The sequence below is a fragment of the Rhinoderma darwinii genome (assembly GCF_050947455.1).
Source record: "Rhinoderma darwinii isolate aRhiDar2 chromosome 5 unlocalized genomic scaffold, aRhiDar2.hap1 SUPER_5_unloc_1, whole genome shotgun sequence".
NCBI classification, from domain to species: domain Eukaryota; kingdom Metazoa; phylum Chordata; class Amphibia; order Anura; family Rhinodermatidae; genus Rhinoderma; species Rhinoderma darwinii.
Window position 1 is genome coordinate 190,933 of NW_027461765.1, and position 18,064 is coordinate 208,996.

Consider the following 18,064-nt stretch of genomic DNA (forward strand, 5'->3'; position numbering starts at 1 on the left):
GCCATGTTTTCATGTGTCTCCAGCACCTGTGTCTCCGGGGAGTTGAAGTGCGGAGCCGAGCCCTGTCCAGGTAACCACCACATATATCATTCATAGGAGCGTAGATACAGGGGATACAATGGTAGCATTCATACTCGGGCCCCTCGGCCACATAAGAAGGCACCAGTATTATAAATGGTACATGGTATATGGGGCTCCTGTTACTGATCATACACATCTGAGCCACGTGTAACTGAGAACACAGGGGCCAAGACGCACTCAGAGCCGCCATATTTATCCACTACAATAACATGGAACAAATGATTAAACAGTAATGTTACCCCTCACTCACAATGTGACAAGCCAAGATGGGTTACAACCCTGACTCCTTAGAAACAGGAAGAGCTGTTTCAGCCAATCAGAAGAGACAAGAAAGATCACGTGACATGCCCCTATAGCCCTGTCTCAGGAAAGAGGAAAAGCCGTCTCACCAGGGGACATTTCCCGCAGTTCTGGAAAATGAGACTTTTTCTGGCCCTTGATTGGCACATTGGAGGGCAATTAGTTGATGCTACTGTGTCTACTGCTTTGATAAAACAGATGCCGTAATGTAAAAGAACCAGCCCTGGATGCCATACTGGAATTGCAGTCGCAAATGATTGCACAGATTATCGGTATGACCACTTATTATCAGTCATCCATCCATTACCAGCTCAGGGAGTTTGCGTGGCATCATGTTGGCGCCCACTGCTTCCTGGGTAGGTACCAATTCACATGGTCCCTCTCAGCGGATGGTCTGGCCAGATAGACACATTTTATTCACCTTGTCCTTCCTCATTTCTTTGTGGAGACGTTCAGGCTGAGTAGATACGTTTTATTCTCCTCAGGGGGTGGTCAGGCCGGGTAGATGTGTTATATCCTCCTCAGCGGGTGGTCAGGCCAGGTAGATCTGTTATATCCTCCTCAGAGGTTGGTTAGGCTCGGTAGATGTGTTATATCCTCAGGGGTTGGTCAGGTCGGGTAAATATGTTGTATCCTCCTCAGGGGTTGGTCAGTCCATGTAGATGTGTTATATCCTCCTTAGGTGTTGATCAGGCCGGATAGATGTGTTATATCCTCCTCAGGGGGGGGGGGGGTCAGGCCGGGTAGATTTGTTATATCCTCATGAGGTGTTGATCAGGCCATGTAGATGTGTTATATCCTCCTTAGGTGTTGATCAGGCCGGGTAGATGTGTTATATACTCCTCAGGGGGGGTCAGGCCGGGTAGATTTGTTATATCCTCATGAGGTGTTGATCAGGCCATGTAGATATGTTATATCCTCCTTAGGTGTTGATCAGGCCGGGTAGATGTGTTATATACTCCTCAGGGGGTGGTCAGGCTGGGTAGATATGTTATATCCTCCGCGGGGTGGTCAGGACGGGTGGGTGTGTTATATCCTCCTCAGGGGGTGGTCAGCCCGGGTAGATATGTTATATCCTCCGCGGGGTGGTCAGGACGGGTAGATGTGTTATATCCTCCTCAGGGGGTGGTCAGGCTGGGTAGATGTGTTATATCATCCTCAAGGGTTGGTAAGGCTGGGTGGATGCGTTTTAGTCTCCTCAGGGGTTGGTAAGGCCGAGTAGATGTGTTATATCCTCCTCAAGGGTTGATAAGTCCGGGTAGATGCATTTTATTTTCCTCAGGGGTTGGTCAGGCTGGGTAGATGTGTTATATCCTCCTCAGGGAGTGGTCAGGCCGGGTAGATGTGTTATATCCACATGAGGTGTTGATCAGACCATGTAGATGTGTTATATCCTCCTTAGGTGTTGATCAGGCCGGGTAGATGTGTTATATACTCCTCAGGGGGTGGTCAGGCTGGGTAGATATGTTATATCCTCCGCGGGGTGGTCAGGACGGATGGATGTGTTATATCCTCCTCAGGGGGTGGTCAGCCCGGGTATATATGTTATATCCTCCGCGGGGTGGTCAGGATGGGTAGATGTGTTATATCCTCCGCAGGGGGTGGTCAGGCTGGGTAGATGTGTTATAGCCTCCTCAGGGGTTAGTCAGGCCGGGTAGATGTGTTATATCCTCCTCAGGGGGTGGTCAGGCCGGGTAGATGTATTATATCCTCATGAGGTGTTGATTAGGCCATGTAGATGTGTTATATCCTCCTTAGGTGTTGATCAGGCCGGGTAGATGTGTTATATACTCCTCAGGGGGTGGTCAGGCTGGGTAGATATGTTATATCCCCCAGTTGGGTGGTCAGGACGGGTGGATGTGTTATATCTTCCTCAGGGGGTGGTCAGCCCGGGTAGATATGTTATATCCTCCTCAGGGGTGGTCAGGACCGGTAGATGTGTTATATCCTCCTCAGGGGGTGGTCAGGCTGGGTAGATGTGTTATAGCCTCCTCAGGGGTTAGTCAGTCCGGGTAGATGTGTTATATCCTCCTCAGGGGGTGGTCAGGCTGGGTAGATGTGTTATATCATCCTCAAGGTTTGGTAAGGCTGGGTGGATGCGTTTTATTCTCCTCAGAGGTTGGTAAGGCCGAGTAGATGTGTTATATCCTCCTCAAGGGTTGATAAGACCAGGTAGATGCATTTTATTTTCCTATGGGGTTGGTCAGGCTGGGTAGATGTGTTATATCCTCCTCAGGGGGTGGCCAGTCTGGGTAAATCTGTTATATCCTCCTCAGGGTTTGGTTAGGCTCGGTAGATGTGTTATATCCTCAGGGGTTGGTCAGGCCAGTTAGATGTGTTGTATCCTCCTCAGGGGTTGGTCAGGCTAGGTAGATGTGTTATATCCTCCTATGGGGTTGGTCAGGCTAGGTAGATCTGTTATATCCTCCTCAGGGGTTGGTCAGGCTCGGTAGATGTCTTATGTTCTCCTCAGGGGGTGGTCAGGCCAGGTAGATGTATTATATCCTCCTCAGGTGGTGGTCAGGCTGGGTAGATGTGTTATATCCTCCTATGGGGTTGGTCAGGCCGGGTAGATGTGTTATATCCTCCTCAGTGGTTGATCAGGCGGGTAGATGTGTTATAGTCTCCTCAGAGGGGTGGTCAGGCCGGTTAGATGTGTTATATCCTCCTCAAGTGGTGGTCAGTCTGGGTAGATGTGTTATATCCTCCTCAGGGGTTGGTCAAGCCGGGTAGATGTGTTATATCCTCCTGAGGGAGGGCCAGGTAGATGCATTTTATTCTCCTCAGGGGTTGGTCACGCCGGGTAGATGTGTTATATCCTCCTTAGGGGTTGGTCAGGCTAGGTAGATGTGCTATATCCTCCTCAGGGGTTGGTCAGGCTTGGTAGATGTCTTATGTTCTCCTCAGGGGGTGGTCAGGCCAGGTAGATGTATTATATCCTCCTCAGGTGGTGGTCAGGCCGGATAGATGTGTTATATCCTCCTCAGTGGTTGATCAGGCGGGTAGATGTGTTATAGTCTCCTCAGGGGGTGGTCAGGCCGGTTAGATGTGTTATATCCTCCTCAAGTGGTGGTCAGTCTGGGTAGATGTATTATATCCTCCTCAGGGGTTGGTCAAGCCGGGTAGATGTGTTATATCCTCCTGAGGGGTTGGTAAGGCCAGGTAGATGCATTTTATTCTCCTCAGGGGTTGGTCACGCCGGGTAGATGTGTTATATCCTCCTCAGGGGGTGGTCAGGCTGGGTAGATGTGTTATATCCTCCTTATGGGTTGGTCAGGCTAGGTAGATGTGTTATATCCTCCTCAGGGGTTGGTCAGGCTCGGTAGATGTCTTATGTTCTCCTCAGGGGGTGGTCAGGCCAGGTAGATGTATTATATCCTCCTCAGGTGGTGGTCAGGCTGGGTAGATGTGTTATATCCTCCTCAGGGGTTGGTCAGGCCGGGTAGATGTGTTATATCCTCCTCAGTGGTTGTTCAGGCGGGTAGATGTGTTATAGTCTCCTCAGGTGGTGGTCAGGCCGGTTAGATGTGTTATATCTTCCTCAAGTGGTGGTCAGTCCGGGTAGATGTTTTATATCCTCCTGAGGGGTTGGTAAGGCCAGGTAGATGCGTTTTATTCTCCTCAGGGTTTGGTCAGGCTGGGTAGATGTGTTATATACTCCTCAGGGGTGGTCAGGCTCGGTAGATGTGTTATGTACTCCTCAGGGGTTGGTCAGGCTGGGTAGATGTGATAGATCCCCCTCAGGGGTTGATCAGGCGGGTAGATGTGTTATATTCTCCTCAGGGGTTGGTCAGGCTGGGTAGATGTGTTTTATCCTCCTAAGGGGTTGGTCAGGCTCGGTAGATGTGTTATATCCTCCTCAGGGGGTGGTCAGGCCGAGTAGTTGTGTTATATCCTCCTCAAGTGTTGATGAGGCGGGTAGATGCGTTATATCCTCCTTCAGGTGTGGTCAGGCTGGATAGATGTGTTAAATCCTCCTTAGGGGGTGGTCAGGCCGAGTAGTTGTGTTATATCCTCCTCAAGTGTTGATCAGGCGGGTAGATGTGTTATATGCTCCTCAGGGGGTGGTCAGGCTGGGTAGATGTGTTATAGCCTCCTCAGGGGTTAGTCAGGCCGGGTAGATATGTTATATCCTCCTCAGGGGGTGGTCAGGCTGGGTAGATGTGTTATATCATCCTCAAGGGTTGGTAAGGCTGGGTAGATGCGTTTTATTCTCCCTTGGGGTTGGTAAGGCCGGGTAGATGTGTTATATCCTCCTCAAGGGTTGATAAGGCCGGGTAGATGCATTTTATTTTCCTCAGGGGTTGGTCAGGCTGGGTAGATGTGTTATATCCTCCTCAACGGTTGGTAAGGCCGGGTAGATGCGTTTTATTCTCCTCAGGGGTTGGTCAGGCTGGGTAGATGTGTTATATCCTCCTCAGGCGGTGGTCAGGCCGAGTAGTTGTGTTATATCCTTCTCAAGTGTTGATCAGGCGGGTAGATGCGTTATATCCTCCTTCAGGGGTGGTCAGGCTCGAAAGATGTGTTAAATCCTCCTTATGTGTTGGTAAGGCCAGGTAGATGCGTTTTATTCTCCTCAGGGGTTGATCAAGTCGGGTAGATGTGTTATATCCTCCGCAGGGGGTGGTCAGGCTGTGTAGATGTGTTATATCCTCCTCAGGGGTTGGTCAGGCTGGGTAGATGTGTTATATCCTCCTCAGGGGTTGGTCAGGCTGGGTAGATGTGTTATATCCTCCTCAGGGGTTGCTCATGCTGGGTTGATGTGTTATATCTTCCTCAGCACTTGGTAAGGCCGGGTAGTTGTGTTATATCCCCCTCAGGGAGTTGTCAGGCCGGGTAGATATGTTATATCCTCCTCAAGGATTGGTCAGGCTGGTTAGATGTGTTATATCCTCCTCAGGGGTTGGTCAGGTTGGGTAGATGTGTTATATCCTCCTCGGGGTAGCCAGGCCGTATAGATGTGTTATATCCTCCTCAGGGGTTGGTCAGGCCGTGTAGATGTGTTATATCCTCCTCAGGGGTTGGTCAGGTTGGGTAGATGTGTTATATCCTCCTCAGAGGTTGGTTAGGCCGTGTAGATGTGTTATATCCTCCTCAGGGGTTGGTCAGGTTGGGTAGAGGTGTTATATCCTTCTCAGGGGTTGGTCAGGCCGGGTAGAGGTGTTATATCCTCGGGGTGGTCAGGCTCGGTACGTGCGTTTTTACTTTCTCAGCGGGTGATCAAGCCAGGTAGATGTGTTATATCATCCTCAGGGAGTGGTGAGGCTCGATGGATGTGTTATATCCTCCTCAGGGGACAGTTCAGGCCAGATAGCACATTTTAGCCTCTTTAGGAGGTGGTGAGATCTTCCTCGGGGGATAGTTCAGGCCAAATAGACACGTTTTACTGGATAAATGCATTTTGATACCAGTTTTCTTCTGGGTGTGTGTAGTGAAGGCAGGAGTAGATCACAGGGAGTGAAGGATAAATCTTCATCTTTCTCTTGAGGGATAACCTGCCATTATAACGCATTGTGTGAGCTCTGCTGATACACGTAACATTGCTCTATCTTCAGTCTTGCTCTTTTGTCCTGCAGTGGACTGTGGCTGGAGCAGTTGGACAACTTGGAGCTCCTGCAGTAGGTCTTGTAACGTGGGGACCAGACGTCGCTACCATTCCAGGACCAACCCACCTGCAGCCTTTGGGGGGCGTCCTTGTGAGGGCTCCAGTGTCGCCATAGAATTCTGCAGTATGCAGCCTTGCAAAGGTAGGTCCAGTAGGGGGTCAGCCCCAAGGTTATTGTATGGGCAACAACTGCAAAAGTGCTACACCACGCAGTCGTCAACATGGGTGGCCCACTCCAAACTTTTTCCTGTCATTGGGGCACTGTAGAGCACTGTTGGGGCACTGTGGAGCACTGTTGTTGGGGCACTGTAGAGCACTGTTGTTGGGGCACTGTAGAGCACTGTTGTTGGGGTACTGTGGAGCAATGTTGTTGGGGCACTGTAGGGCACTGTTGTTGGGGCACTGTAGAGCACTGTTGTTGGGGTACTGTGGAGCAATGTTGTTGGGGCACTGTAGAGCACTGTTGTTGGGTCACTGTAGAGCACTGTTGTTGGGGCACTGTAGAGTACTGTTGTTGGGTCACTGTAGAGCACTGTTTTTGGGCAACTGTAGGGCACTGTTGTTGGGGCACTATAGAGCACTCTTGTTGGGGCACTGTAGAGCACTGTTGTTGGGATACTGTAGAGCACTGTTGTTGGGATACTGTAGAGCACTGTTGTTGGGGCACTGTAGAGCACTGTTGGGGGAGTGTAGAGCACTGTTGTTGGGGCAGTGTAGAGCACTGTTGTTGGGGCACTGTAGAGCACTGTTGTTGGGGCACTGTAGAGCACTGTTGTTGGGGCAGTGTAGAGCACTGTTGTTGAGGAACTGTAGAGAACTGTCACTGTATCGCACGGTTGTTGGGATACTGTAGAGCACTGTTGTTGGGGCACTGTTGAGCACTGTTGTTGGGGCACTGTAGAGCACTGTTGTTGTGGCAGTGTAGAGCACTGTTGTTGGGGCACTGTATAGCTCTATTATATAGGCACTGTTGTTGGGGCACTGTAGAGCACTGTTGTTGTGGCAGTGTAGAGCACTGTTGTTGGGGCACTGTATAGCTCTATTATATAGGCACTGTTGTTGGGGCACTGTATAGCTCTATTATATAGGCACTGTTGTTGGGGCACTGTAGAGCACTGTTGTTGTGGCAGTGTAGAGCACTGTTGTTGGGGCACTGTATAGCTCTATTATATAGGAACTGTTGTTGGGGCACTGTATAGCTCTATTATATAGGCACTGTGTAGAAGCATTATATGGGTAATCCATGTGGTATTATAATTCGGGAAGTAAGGGAGACAAACAGGAGGAGACCCAAACTCACCTGGGTCAGCACCTATGTACTATGGCCATTGCCAATGTTCTGCCCCCACAAAAGCTTTCATCAGCTGTGAGATGACCTCTTTCTCCATGCAGTTCTGACGTTATAGGGTGTCCACTTCTTTTCCAGGTGCTGTCGGGGAATGGGGTACATGGTCAGAATGTTCCGTACCATGCGGAGGAGGATACAGAAATCGCAGCCGGGTCAGCATTGTCCTGCGTGGGATCGAGTTCTCGACCTGTAACTTGAACCCATGTTCTGGTAAGTGGGGTCCAGCCCCATGTCACATGTTCCCCGTGATCAGTAACTGCAGGTCTTCGCTCAGATTGTATGGGGGAGGCTCCTTGTATTATGGGGGAGGCTCCAGGCTGCTCCTTGTATTATGGTGGAGGCTCCAGGCCGCTCCTTTATTATGGTGGGGGCTCCAGGCTGCTCCTTGTATTATGGGGGAGGCTCCTTGTATTATGGTGGAGGCTCCGGGCTGCTCCTTGTATTATGGTGGGGGCACCAGGCCGCTCCTTGTATTATGGTGGAGGCTCCAGGCCGCTCCTTGTATTATAGTGGAGGCTCCAGGCCGCTCCTTGTATTATGGTGGAGGCTCTAGGCCGCTCCTTGTATTATGGTGGAGGCTCCTTGTATTATGGTGGAGGCTCCAGGCTGCTCCTTGTATTATGGTGGGGGCACCAGGCCGCTCCTTGTATTATGGTGGAGGCTCCAGGCTGCTCCTTGTATTATGGTGGAGGCTCCAGGCCGCTCCTTGTATTATGGTGGAGGCTCCAGGCCGCTCCTTGTATTATGTCCTCTTCTCCCACAGAACTACACACTGCACCTATGGACCTTCCAGCTTCGGCTTGGAGTCAGCCAGGCTCTCCACTCCCTGGAGATATCGGAGAACCAGGAATAAATTATCAGTCCCAGCCGACTGGAAGTCCAGGTATAATAAGTGTGAAACCCGGGAAGAGAACAACCCCAGCTAAAGCTGATACAACTCAACCCGGCTTTCAGGAAGAGCATCAAGTCAGTGGAAAACCTGGTATCAGAGTCCCGGAAAGACCAGAGCATACATTGGAATCTGCCTCCAGGAGCCCAAAACCTTCCATGGTGTCTCCTGATTTTTTGGGCACTGTTGGAACTATTCCGCCACCATCATTATTGGGCAGTACTCCATTGATGGCTGCAGTCACATCTAGAAGAGGGGGTGTATCGGGAGGTCCTGGCCTTCGTCCCAGTGAATTCCAAACTGGCATTCCTGGGTTGGCCACTCCTTTTGCTGGTAAGGACACATGGACATTGGACACAAATGTAGATGACAGTTCCCCACACACAGGTTTTCCAGGATTGAGTATAGAACGAGGATTGACAGGAATGAGATCCTCTCCCACAAGAGCTCCTGGACCTGGTGAAGATATTTCATATCACACCACATCACCACAATATGGTGGTGAGAGCATAACATTCCCTCCATCTGGGTTGAGGACAGAACTCCCAGGTCTAATAGTGGAGAGCTTGACTCTTCCAGGACAAACACAGGGTAGGACCGTTGGTCCAATGACCAAAGAATCTCCAACTGGGATACCAGAATTAGTCTCTAGACAAAGTCTTGGAGAAAGGTTGTCTTCAAGTCAAGCTTGGTCTTCTCCTTATGATCAGTCAGGTTCAACAGAGTCATTTATTAAAGTGGAGGCTCAGAGCACCCTCACCCCTACAGCTTCTAGGGGCAGTGGGGACACAGCTCTGAGGTCTGATGTTTTTGTTGTACCGGATGGACATCCTTCTAGCTTGAAGCCTGGTTCTGGTACAGTGGTTATTTGGAAGGAGCCCATCGAGGTTCCACCAGAAAAGGGCTCAGAGGAGAGTCACAATAGACCAGGGGGTCGTGAAGGACATCATATTATTCATACATATGAAGGTTTGTATAAAGTCCTGTTCTAGGTTATTGTTCTAGTGATACCATATACGAAGAATAGCTCTAGACATTATCACACCGGTGCAGAGCTTTAGGTAAGAAGCAACCTGACCAAAGATCTGATCGTGTACATTTCCGAGTCTTACACTCCAGTCACATAAAACGCTCCATATTCATAATGTGCTGTAAATTTATCTTTGGTCATTTTCTTGCACCAGACTATTTTACTGTGCCCGCTATACTCACCACACATCCCACATTGTGCTAGAGAGCGTGCACTGTTCAAGACCGGTCAGAAGTGAGGTACTGCAGCCTGAGAGCTAACAGAAAAGCAGCAGAAGTGTCCATGGATGTGACTGGAGTGTAAGACACAAAACTGCTGCAAAAATCATGCATATAAAGTGCAGTAAGACGTTCATCATTCATTCTAGATTGATTATGTAGATTTATGTAAAATCATCTCTGTGATGCAGCAAACAGTAGATGAGATCTGACTCCAGCGGTCCGAACCCTCAACACTATGAGATTAGCTACAGTATTCCCATAGACCTTAATAATAGCAGAGCAGAGAATTGTCACCATGACATGAAGTACTGGAGCATGTATGATGTCACTGGTCACTATAACATGAAGTACTGGAGCATGTATGATGTCACTGGTCACCTGACATGAAGTACTGGAGCATGTATGATGTCACTGGTCACCTGACATGAAGTACTGGAGCATGTGTGATGTCACTGGTCACCTGACATGAAGTACTGGAGCATGTGTGATGTCACTGGTTTACTATAACATGAAGTACTGGAGCATGTATGATGTCACTGGTCACCTGACATGAAGTACTGGAGCATGTATGATGTCACTGGTCACCTGACATGAAGTACTGGAGCATGTGTGATGTCACTGGTCACCTGACATGAAGTACTGGAGCATGTGTGATGTCACTGGTCACTATAACATGAAGTACTGGAGCATGTATGATGTCACTGGTCACCTGACATGAAGTACTGGAGCATGTGTGATGTCACTGGTCACTATGACATGAAGTACTGGAGCATGTATGATGTCACTGGTCACCTGACATGAAGTACTGGAGCATGTGTGATGTCACTGGTTACTATGACATGAAGTACTGGAGCATGTATGATGTCACTGGTCACCTGACATGAAGTACTGGAGCATGTATGATGTCACTGGTCACCTGACATGAAGTACTGGAGCATGTATGATGTCACTGGTCACCTGACATGAAGTACTGGAGCATGTATGATGTCACTGGTCACTATGACATGAAGTACTGGAGCAAGTATGATATCACTGGTTACTATGACATGAAGTACTGGAGCATGTATGATGTCACTGATCACCTGACATGAAGTACTGGAGCATGTATGATGTCACTGGTCACTATGACATGAAGTACTGGAGCATGTATGATGTATCACTGGTCACCATGACATGAAGTACTGGAGCATGTATGATGTCACTGGTCACCTGACATGAAGTACTGGAGCATGTATGATGTCACTAGTCACCTGACATGAAGTACTGGAGCATGTGTGATGTCACTGGTCACTATGACATGAAGTACTGGAGCATGTATGATGTATCACTGGTCACTATGACATGAAGTACTGGAGCACGTATGATGTCACTGGTCACCATGAGATGAAGTACTGGAGCATGTATGATGTCACTGGTCACTATGACATGAAGTACTGGAGCATGTATGATGTCACTGGTCACCATGACATGAAGTACTGGAGCATGTATGATGTATCACTGGTCACCATGACATGAAGTACTGGAGCATGTATAATGTATCACTGGTCACCATGACATAAAGTACTAGAGCATGTGTGATGTCACTGGTCACTATGACATGAAGTACTGGAGCATGTATGATGTCACGGGTCACTATGACATGAAGTACTGGAGCATGTATGATGTCACTGGTCACCATGACATGAAGTAGTGGAGCATGTATGATGTCACCGGTCACTATGACATGAAGTACTGGAGCATGTATGATGTCACTATGACATGAAGTACTGGAGCATGTATGATGTCACTATGACATAAAGTACTGGAGCATGTATGATGTCACTGGTCACCATGACATGAGGTACTGGAGCATGTATGATGTCACTGGTCACCATGACATGAAGTACTGGAGCATGTATGATGTCACTGGTTACTATGACATGAAATACTGGAGCGTGTATGATATATCACTGGTCACCTGACATGAAGTACTGGAGCATGTATGATGTCACTGGTCACTATGACATGAAGTACTGGAGCGTGTATGATGTATCACTGGTCACTATGACATGAAGTACTGGAGCATGTATGATGTCACTGGTCACCATGACATGAAGTAGTGGAGCATGTATGATGTCACTGGTCACTATGACATGAAGTACTGGAGCATGTATGATGTCACTGGTCACCATGACATGAAGTACTGGAGCATGTATTATGTATCACTGGTCACCATGACATGAAGTACTGGAGCATGTATGATGTCACTGGTCACTATGACATGAAGTACTGGAGCATGTATGATGTCACTGGTCACTATGACATGAGGTACTGGAGCATGTATGATGTCACTGGTCACCATGACATGAGGTACTGGAGCATGTATGATTTATCACTGGTCACCATGACATGAAGTAGTGGAGCATGTATGATGTCACTGGTCACTATGACATGAAGTACTGGAGCGTGTATGATGTCACTGGTTACTATGACATGAAGTACTGGAGCATGTATGATGTCACTCGTCACTATGACATAAAGTACTGGAGTATGTATGATGTCACTGGTCACCATGACATGAAGTAGTGGAGCATGTATGATGTCACTGGTCACTATGACATGAAGTACTAGAGCATGTATGATGTCACTCGTCACTATGACATAAAGTACTGGAGTATGTATGATGTCACTGGTCACTATGACATGAAGTAGTGCAGCATGTATGATGTCACTCGTCACTATGACATGAAGTACTGGAGCATGTATGATGTCACTGGTCACCATGACATGAGGTACTGGAGCATGTATGATGTATCACTGGTCACCATGACATGAAGTAGTGGAGCATGTATGATGTCACTAGTCACTATGACATGAAGTACTGGAGCATGTATGATGTCACTGGTCACTGTGACATGAAGTACTGGAGCATGTATGATGTCACTGGTCAGCATGTATGATGTCACTGGTTACTATGACATGAAATACTGGAGCGTGTATGATATATCACTGGTCACCATGACATGAAGTACTGGAGCATGTATGATGTCACTGGTCACCTGACATGAAGTACTGGAGCATGTATGATGTCACTGGTCACTATGACATGAAGTACTGGAGCATGTATGATGTCACTGGTCACCATGACATGAGGTACTGGAGCATGTATGATGTCACTGGTAACTATGACATGAAGTAGTGGAGCATGTATGATGTCACTGGTCACTATGACATGAAGTACTGGAGCGTGTATGATGGCACTGGTTACTATGACATGAATACTGGAGCGTGTATGATGTATCACTGATCACCATGACATGAAGTACTGGAGCATGTATGATGTCACTGGTCACCATAACATGAAGTACTGGAGCAGGTATGATGTCACTGGTCACTATGACATGAAGTAGTGGAGCATGTATGATGTCACTGGTCACTGTGACATGAAGTACTGGAGCATGTATGATGTCACTGGTCACTATGACATGAAGTACTGGAGCATGTATGATGTCACTGGTCACCATAACATGAAGTACTGGAGCATGTATGATGTCACTGGTCACCATAACATGAAGTACTGGAGCGTGTATGATGTCACTGGTCACTATGACATGAAGTAGTGGAGCATGTATGATGTCACTGGTCACTGTGACATGAAGTACTGGAGCATGTATGATGTCACTGGTCACTATGACATGAAGTACTGGAGCATGTATGATGTCACTGGTCACCATAACATGAAGTACTGGAGCATGTATGATGTCACTGGTTACTATGACATGAAGTACTAGAGCATGTATGATGTCACTGGTCACCATGACATGAGGTACTGGAGCATGTATGATGTATCACTGGTCACCATGACATGAAGTAGTGGAGCATGTATGATGTCACTGGTTACTATGACTTGAAGTACTGGAGCATGTATGATGTCACTGGTCACTATGACATGAAGTACTGGAGCATGTATGATGTCACTCGTCACAATGACATGAAGTACTGGAGCATGTATCATGTCACTGGTCACCATGACATGAGGTACTGGAGCATGTATGATGTATCACTGGTCACCATGACATGAAGTAGTGGAGCATGTATGATTTCACTGGTCACTATGACATGAAGTACTGGAGCATGTATGATGTCAATGGTCACTATGACATGAAGTACTGGAGCATGTATGATGTCACTGGTCACTATGACCTGAAGTAGTGGAGCATGTATGATGTCACTCGTCACTATGACATGAAGTACTGGAGCATGTATGATGTCACTGGTCACCATGACATGAGGTACTGGAGCATGTATGATGTATCACTGGTCACCATGACATGAAGTAGTGGAGCATGTATGATGTCACTGGTCACTATGACATGAAGTACTGGAGCATGTATGATGTCACTGGTCACTATGACATGAAGTACTGGAGCATGTATGATGTCACTGGTCACTATGACATGAAGTAGTGGAGCATGTATGATGTCACTCGTCACTATGACATGAAGTACTGGAGCATATATGATGTCACTGGTCACCATGACATGAGGTACTGGAGCATGTGTGATGTATCACTGGTCACCATGACATGAAGTAGTGGAGCATGTATGATGTCACTCGTCACTATGACATGAAGTACTGGAGCATGTATGATGTTACTCGTCACTATGACATGAAGTACTGGAGCATGTATGATGTCACTGGTCAGCATGTATGATGTCACTGGTTACTATGACATGAAATACTGGAGCGTGTATGATATATCACTGGTCACCATGACATGAAGTACTGGAGCATGTATGATGTCACTGGTCACCTGACATGAAGTACTGGAGCATTTATGATGTCACTGGTCACTATGACATGAAGTACTGGAGCATCTATGATGTCACTGGTCACTATGACATGAAGTAGTGGAGCATGTATGATGTCACTGGTCACTATGACATGAAGTACTGGAGCATGTATGATGTCACTGGTCACTATGACATGAAGTACTGGAGCATGTATGATGTCACTGGTCACCATGACATGAGGTACTGGAGCATGTATGATGTCACTGGTCACTATGACATGAAGTACTGGAGCATGTATGATGTATCACTGGTCACCATGACATGAAGTACTGGAGCATGTATGATGTCACTGGTCACTATGACATGAAGTACTGGAGCATGTATGATGTATCACTGGTCACCATGACATGAGGTACTGGAGCATGTATGATGTCACTGGTAACTATGACATGAAGTAGTGGAGCATGTATGATGTCACTGGTCACTATGACATGAAATACTGGAGCATGTATGATGTATCACTGGTCACCATGACATGAAGTACTGGAGCATGTATGATGTCACTGGTTACTATGACATGAAGTACTGGAGCATGTATGATGTCACTGGTCACCATGACATGAAGTACTGGAGCATGTATGATGTCACTGGTCACCTGACATGAAGTACTGGAGCATGTATGATGTCACTGGTTACTATGACATGAAATACTGGAGCGTGTATGATGTCACTGGTTACTATGACATGAAGTACTAGAGCATGTATGATGTCACTGGTCACTATGACATGAAGTACTGGAGCATTTATGATGTCACTGGTAACTATGACATGAAGTAGTGGAGCATGTATGATGTCACTGGTCACTATGACATGAAGTACTGGAGCATGTATGATGTCACTGATAACTATGACATGAAGTAGTGGAGCGTGTATGATGTCACTGGTCACTATAACATGAAGTACTGGAGCATGTATGATGTCACTGGTCACTATGACATGAAGTACTGGAGCATGTATGATGTATCACTGGTCACCATGACATGAAGTACTGGAGCATGTATGATGTCACTGGTCACTATGACATGAAGTACTGGAGCATGTATGATGTCACTGGTCACCATGACATGAAGTACTGGAGCATGAATGATGTCACTGGTCACTTTGACATGAAGTAGTGGAGCATGTATGATGTCACTGGTTACTATGACATGAGGTACTGGAGCATGTATGATGTCACTGGTCACTATGACATGAAGTAGTGGAGCATGTATGATGTCACTGGTCACTATGACATGAAGTACTGGAGCATCTATGATGTCACTGGTCACTATGACATGAAGTAGTGGAGCATGTATGATGTCACTGGTCACTATGACATGAAGTACTGGAGCATGTATGATGTCACTGGTCACTATGACATGAAGTACTGGAGCATGTATGATGTCACTGGTCACTATAACATGAAGTACTGGAGCATATATGATGTCACTGGTCACTATGACATAAAGTACTGGAGCATGTATGACGTCACTGGTCACCATGACATGAAGTACTGGAGCATGTATGATGTCACTGGTCACTATGACATGAAGTACTGAAGCATGTATGATGTCACTGGTCACCATGACATTAGGTACTGGAGCATGTATGATGTCACTGGTCACCATGACATGAAGTACTGGAGCATGTATGATGTCACTGGTTACTATGACATGAAATACTGGAGCGTGTATGATATATCACTGGTCACCATGACATGAAGTACTGGAGCATGTATGATGTCACTGGTCACCTGACATGAAGTACTGGAGCATGTATGATGTCACTGGTCACTATGGCATGAAGTACTGGAGCATGTGTGATGTCACTGGTCACTATGACATGAAGTACTGGAGCATGTATGATGTCACTGGTCACTATGACATGAAGTACTGGAGCGTGTATGATGTATCACTGGTCACCATGACATGAAGTAGCGGAGCATGTATGATGTCACTGGTCACCATAACATGAAGTACTGGAGCATGTATGATGTCACTGGTCACCATGACATGAAGTAGTGGAGCATGTATGATGTCACTAGTCACTATGACATGAAGTACTGGAGCATGTATGATGTCACTGGTCACTATGACATGAAATACTGGAGCATGTATGATGTCACTGGTCACCATGACATGAAGTAGTGGAGCATGTATGATGTCACTGGTCACTATGACATGAAGTACTGGAGCGTGTATGATGTCACTGGTCACTATGACATGAAGTACTGGAGCGTGTATGATGTCACTGGTTACTATGGCATGAAGTACTGGAGCATGTATGATGTCACTGGTCACCATGACATGAGGTACTGGAGCATGTATGATGTATCACTGGTCACTATGACATGAAGTACTGGAGCATGTATGATGTCACTGGTCACTATGACATGAAGTACTGGAGCATGTATGATGTCACTGGTCACTATGACATGAAGTAGTGGAGCATGTATGATGTCACGCGTCACTATGACATGAAGTACTGGAGCATGTATGATGTCACTGGTCACCATGACATGAGGTACTGGAGCATGTATGATGTATCACTGGTCACCATGACATGAAGTAGTGGAGCATGTATGATATCACTGGTCACTATGACATGAAGTACTGGAGCATGTATGATGTCACTCGTCACTATGACATGAAGTACTGGAGCATGTATGATGTCACTGGTCAGCATGTATGATGTCACTGGTTACTATGACATGAAATACTGGAGCATGTATGATATATCACTGGTCACCATGACATGAAGTACTGGAGCATGTATGATGTCACTGGTCACCATGACATGAAGTACTGGAGCATGTATGATGTCACTGGTTACTATGACATGAAATACTGGAGCGTGTATGATGTCACTGGTCACTATAACATGAAGTACTGGAGCATGTATGATGTATCACATGTCACCATGACATGAAGTACTGGAGCATGTATGATGTCACTGGTTACTATGACATGAAGTACTGGAGCATGTATGATGTCACTGGTCACTATGACATGAAGTAGTGGAGCATGTATGATGTCACTGGTCACTATGACATGAAGTACTGGAGCATGTATGATGTATCACTGGTCACCATGACATGAAGTACTGGAGCATGTATGATGTCACTGGTCACTATGACATGAAGTACTGGAGCATGTATGATGTCACTGGTTACTATGACATGAAGTACTAGAGCATGTATGATGTCACTGGTCACTATGACATGAAGTACTGGAGCGTGTATGATGTCACTGGTTACTATGACATGAAGTACTGGAGCATGTGTGATGTCACTGGTCACCATGACATGAGGTACTGGAGCATGTATGATGTATCACTGGTCACCATGACATGAAGTAGCGGAGCATGTATGATGTCACTGGTCACTATGACATGAAGTACTGGAGCATGTATGATGTCACTGGTCACTATGACATGAAGTACTGGAGCATGTATGATGTCACTGGTCACTATGACATGAAGTAGTGGAGCATGTATGATGTCACTGGTCACCATGACATGAAGTAGTGGAGCATGTATGATGTCACTGGTCACTATGACATGAAGTACTGGAGCATGTATGATGTATCACTGGTCACCATGACATGAAGTACTGGAGCATGTATGATGTCACTGGTCACTATGACATGAAGTACTGGAGCATGTATGATGTATCACTGGTCACTATGACATGAAGTACTGGAGCATGTATGATGTCACTGGTTACTATGACATGAAGTACTGGAGCATGTATGATGTCACTGGTCACTATGACATGAAGT

The 18,064-nt window shown here is 46.8% G+C and overlaps 1 protein-coding gene and 1 long non-coding RNA gene across 2 annotated transcripts in view; both read left to right on the forward strand.

Annotated features, from left to right (window-relative positions):
• The window catches only part of LOC142684354 (SCO-spondin-like), a gene marked incomplete at its 5' end in the record, with an annotated part of 350,250 nt that overhangs the window by 189,916 nt on the left and 142,270 nt on the right, over positions 1–18,064 (forward strand). Inside the window, 1 exon segment of the mRNA XM_075847515.1 lies at positions 8,782–9,192. Coding sequence (XP_075703630.1) covers positions 8,782–9,192 — 411 coding nt within the window.
• LOC142684355 (uncharacterized) lies at positions 23–7,488 on the forward strand. The gene is made up of 3 exons (XR_012853989.1): positions 23–70; positions 5,958–6,128; positions 7,413–7,488. It is a non-coding gene; the product is annotated as an uncharacterized LOC142684355 (long non-coding RNA).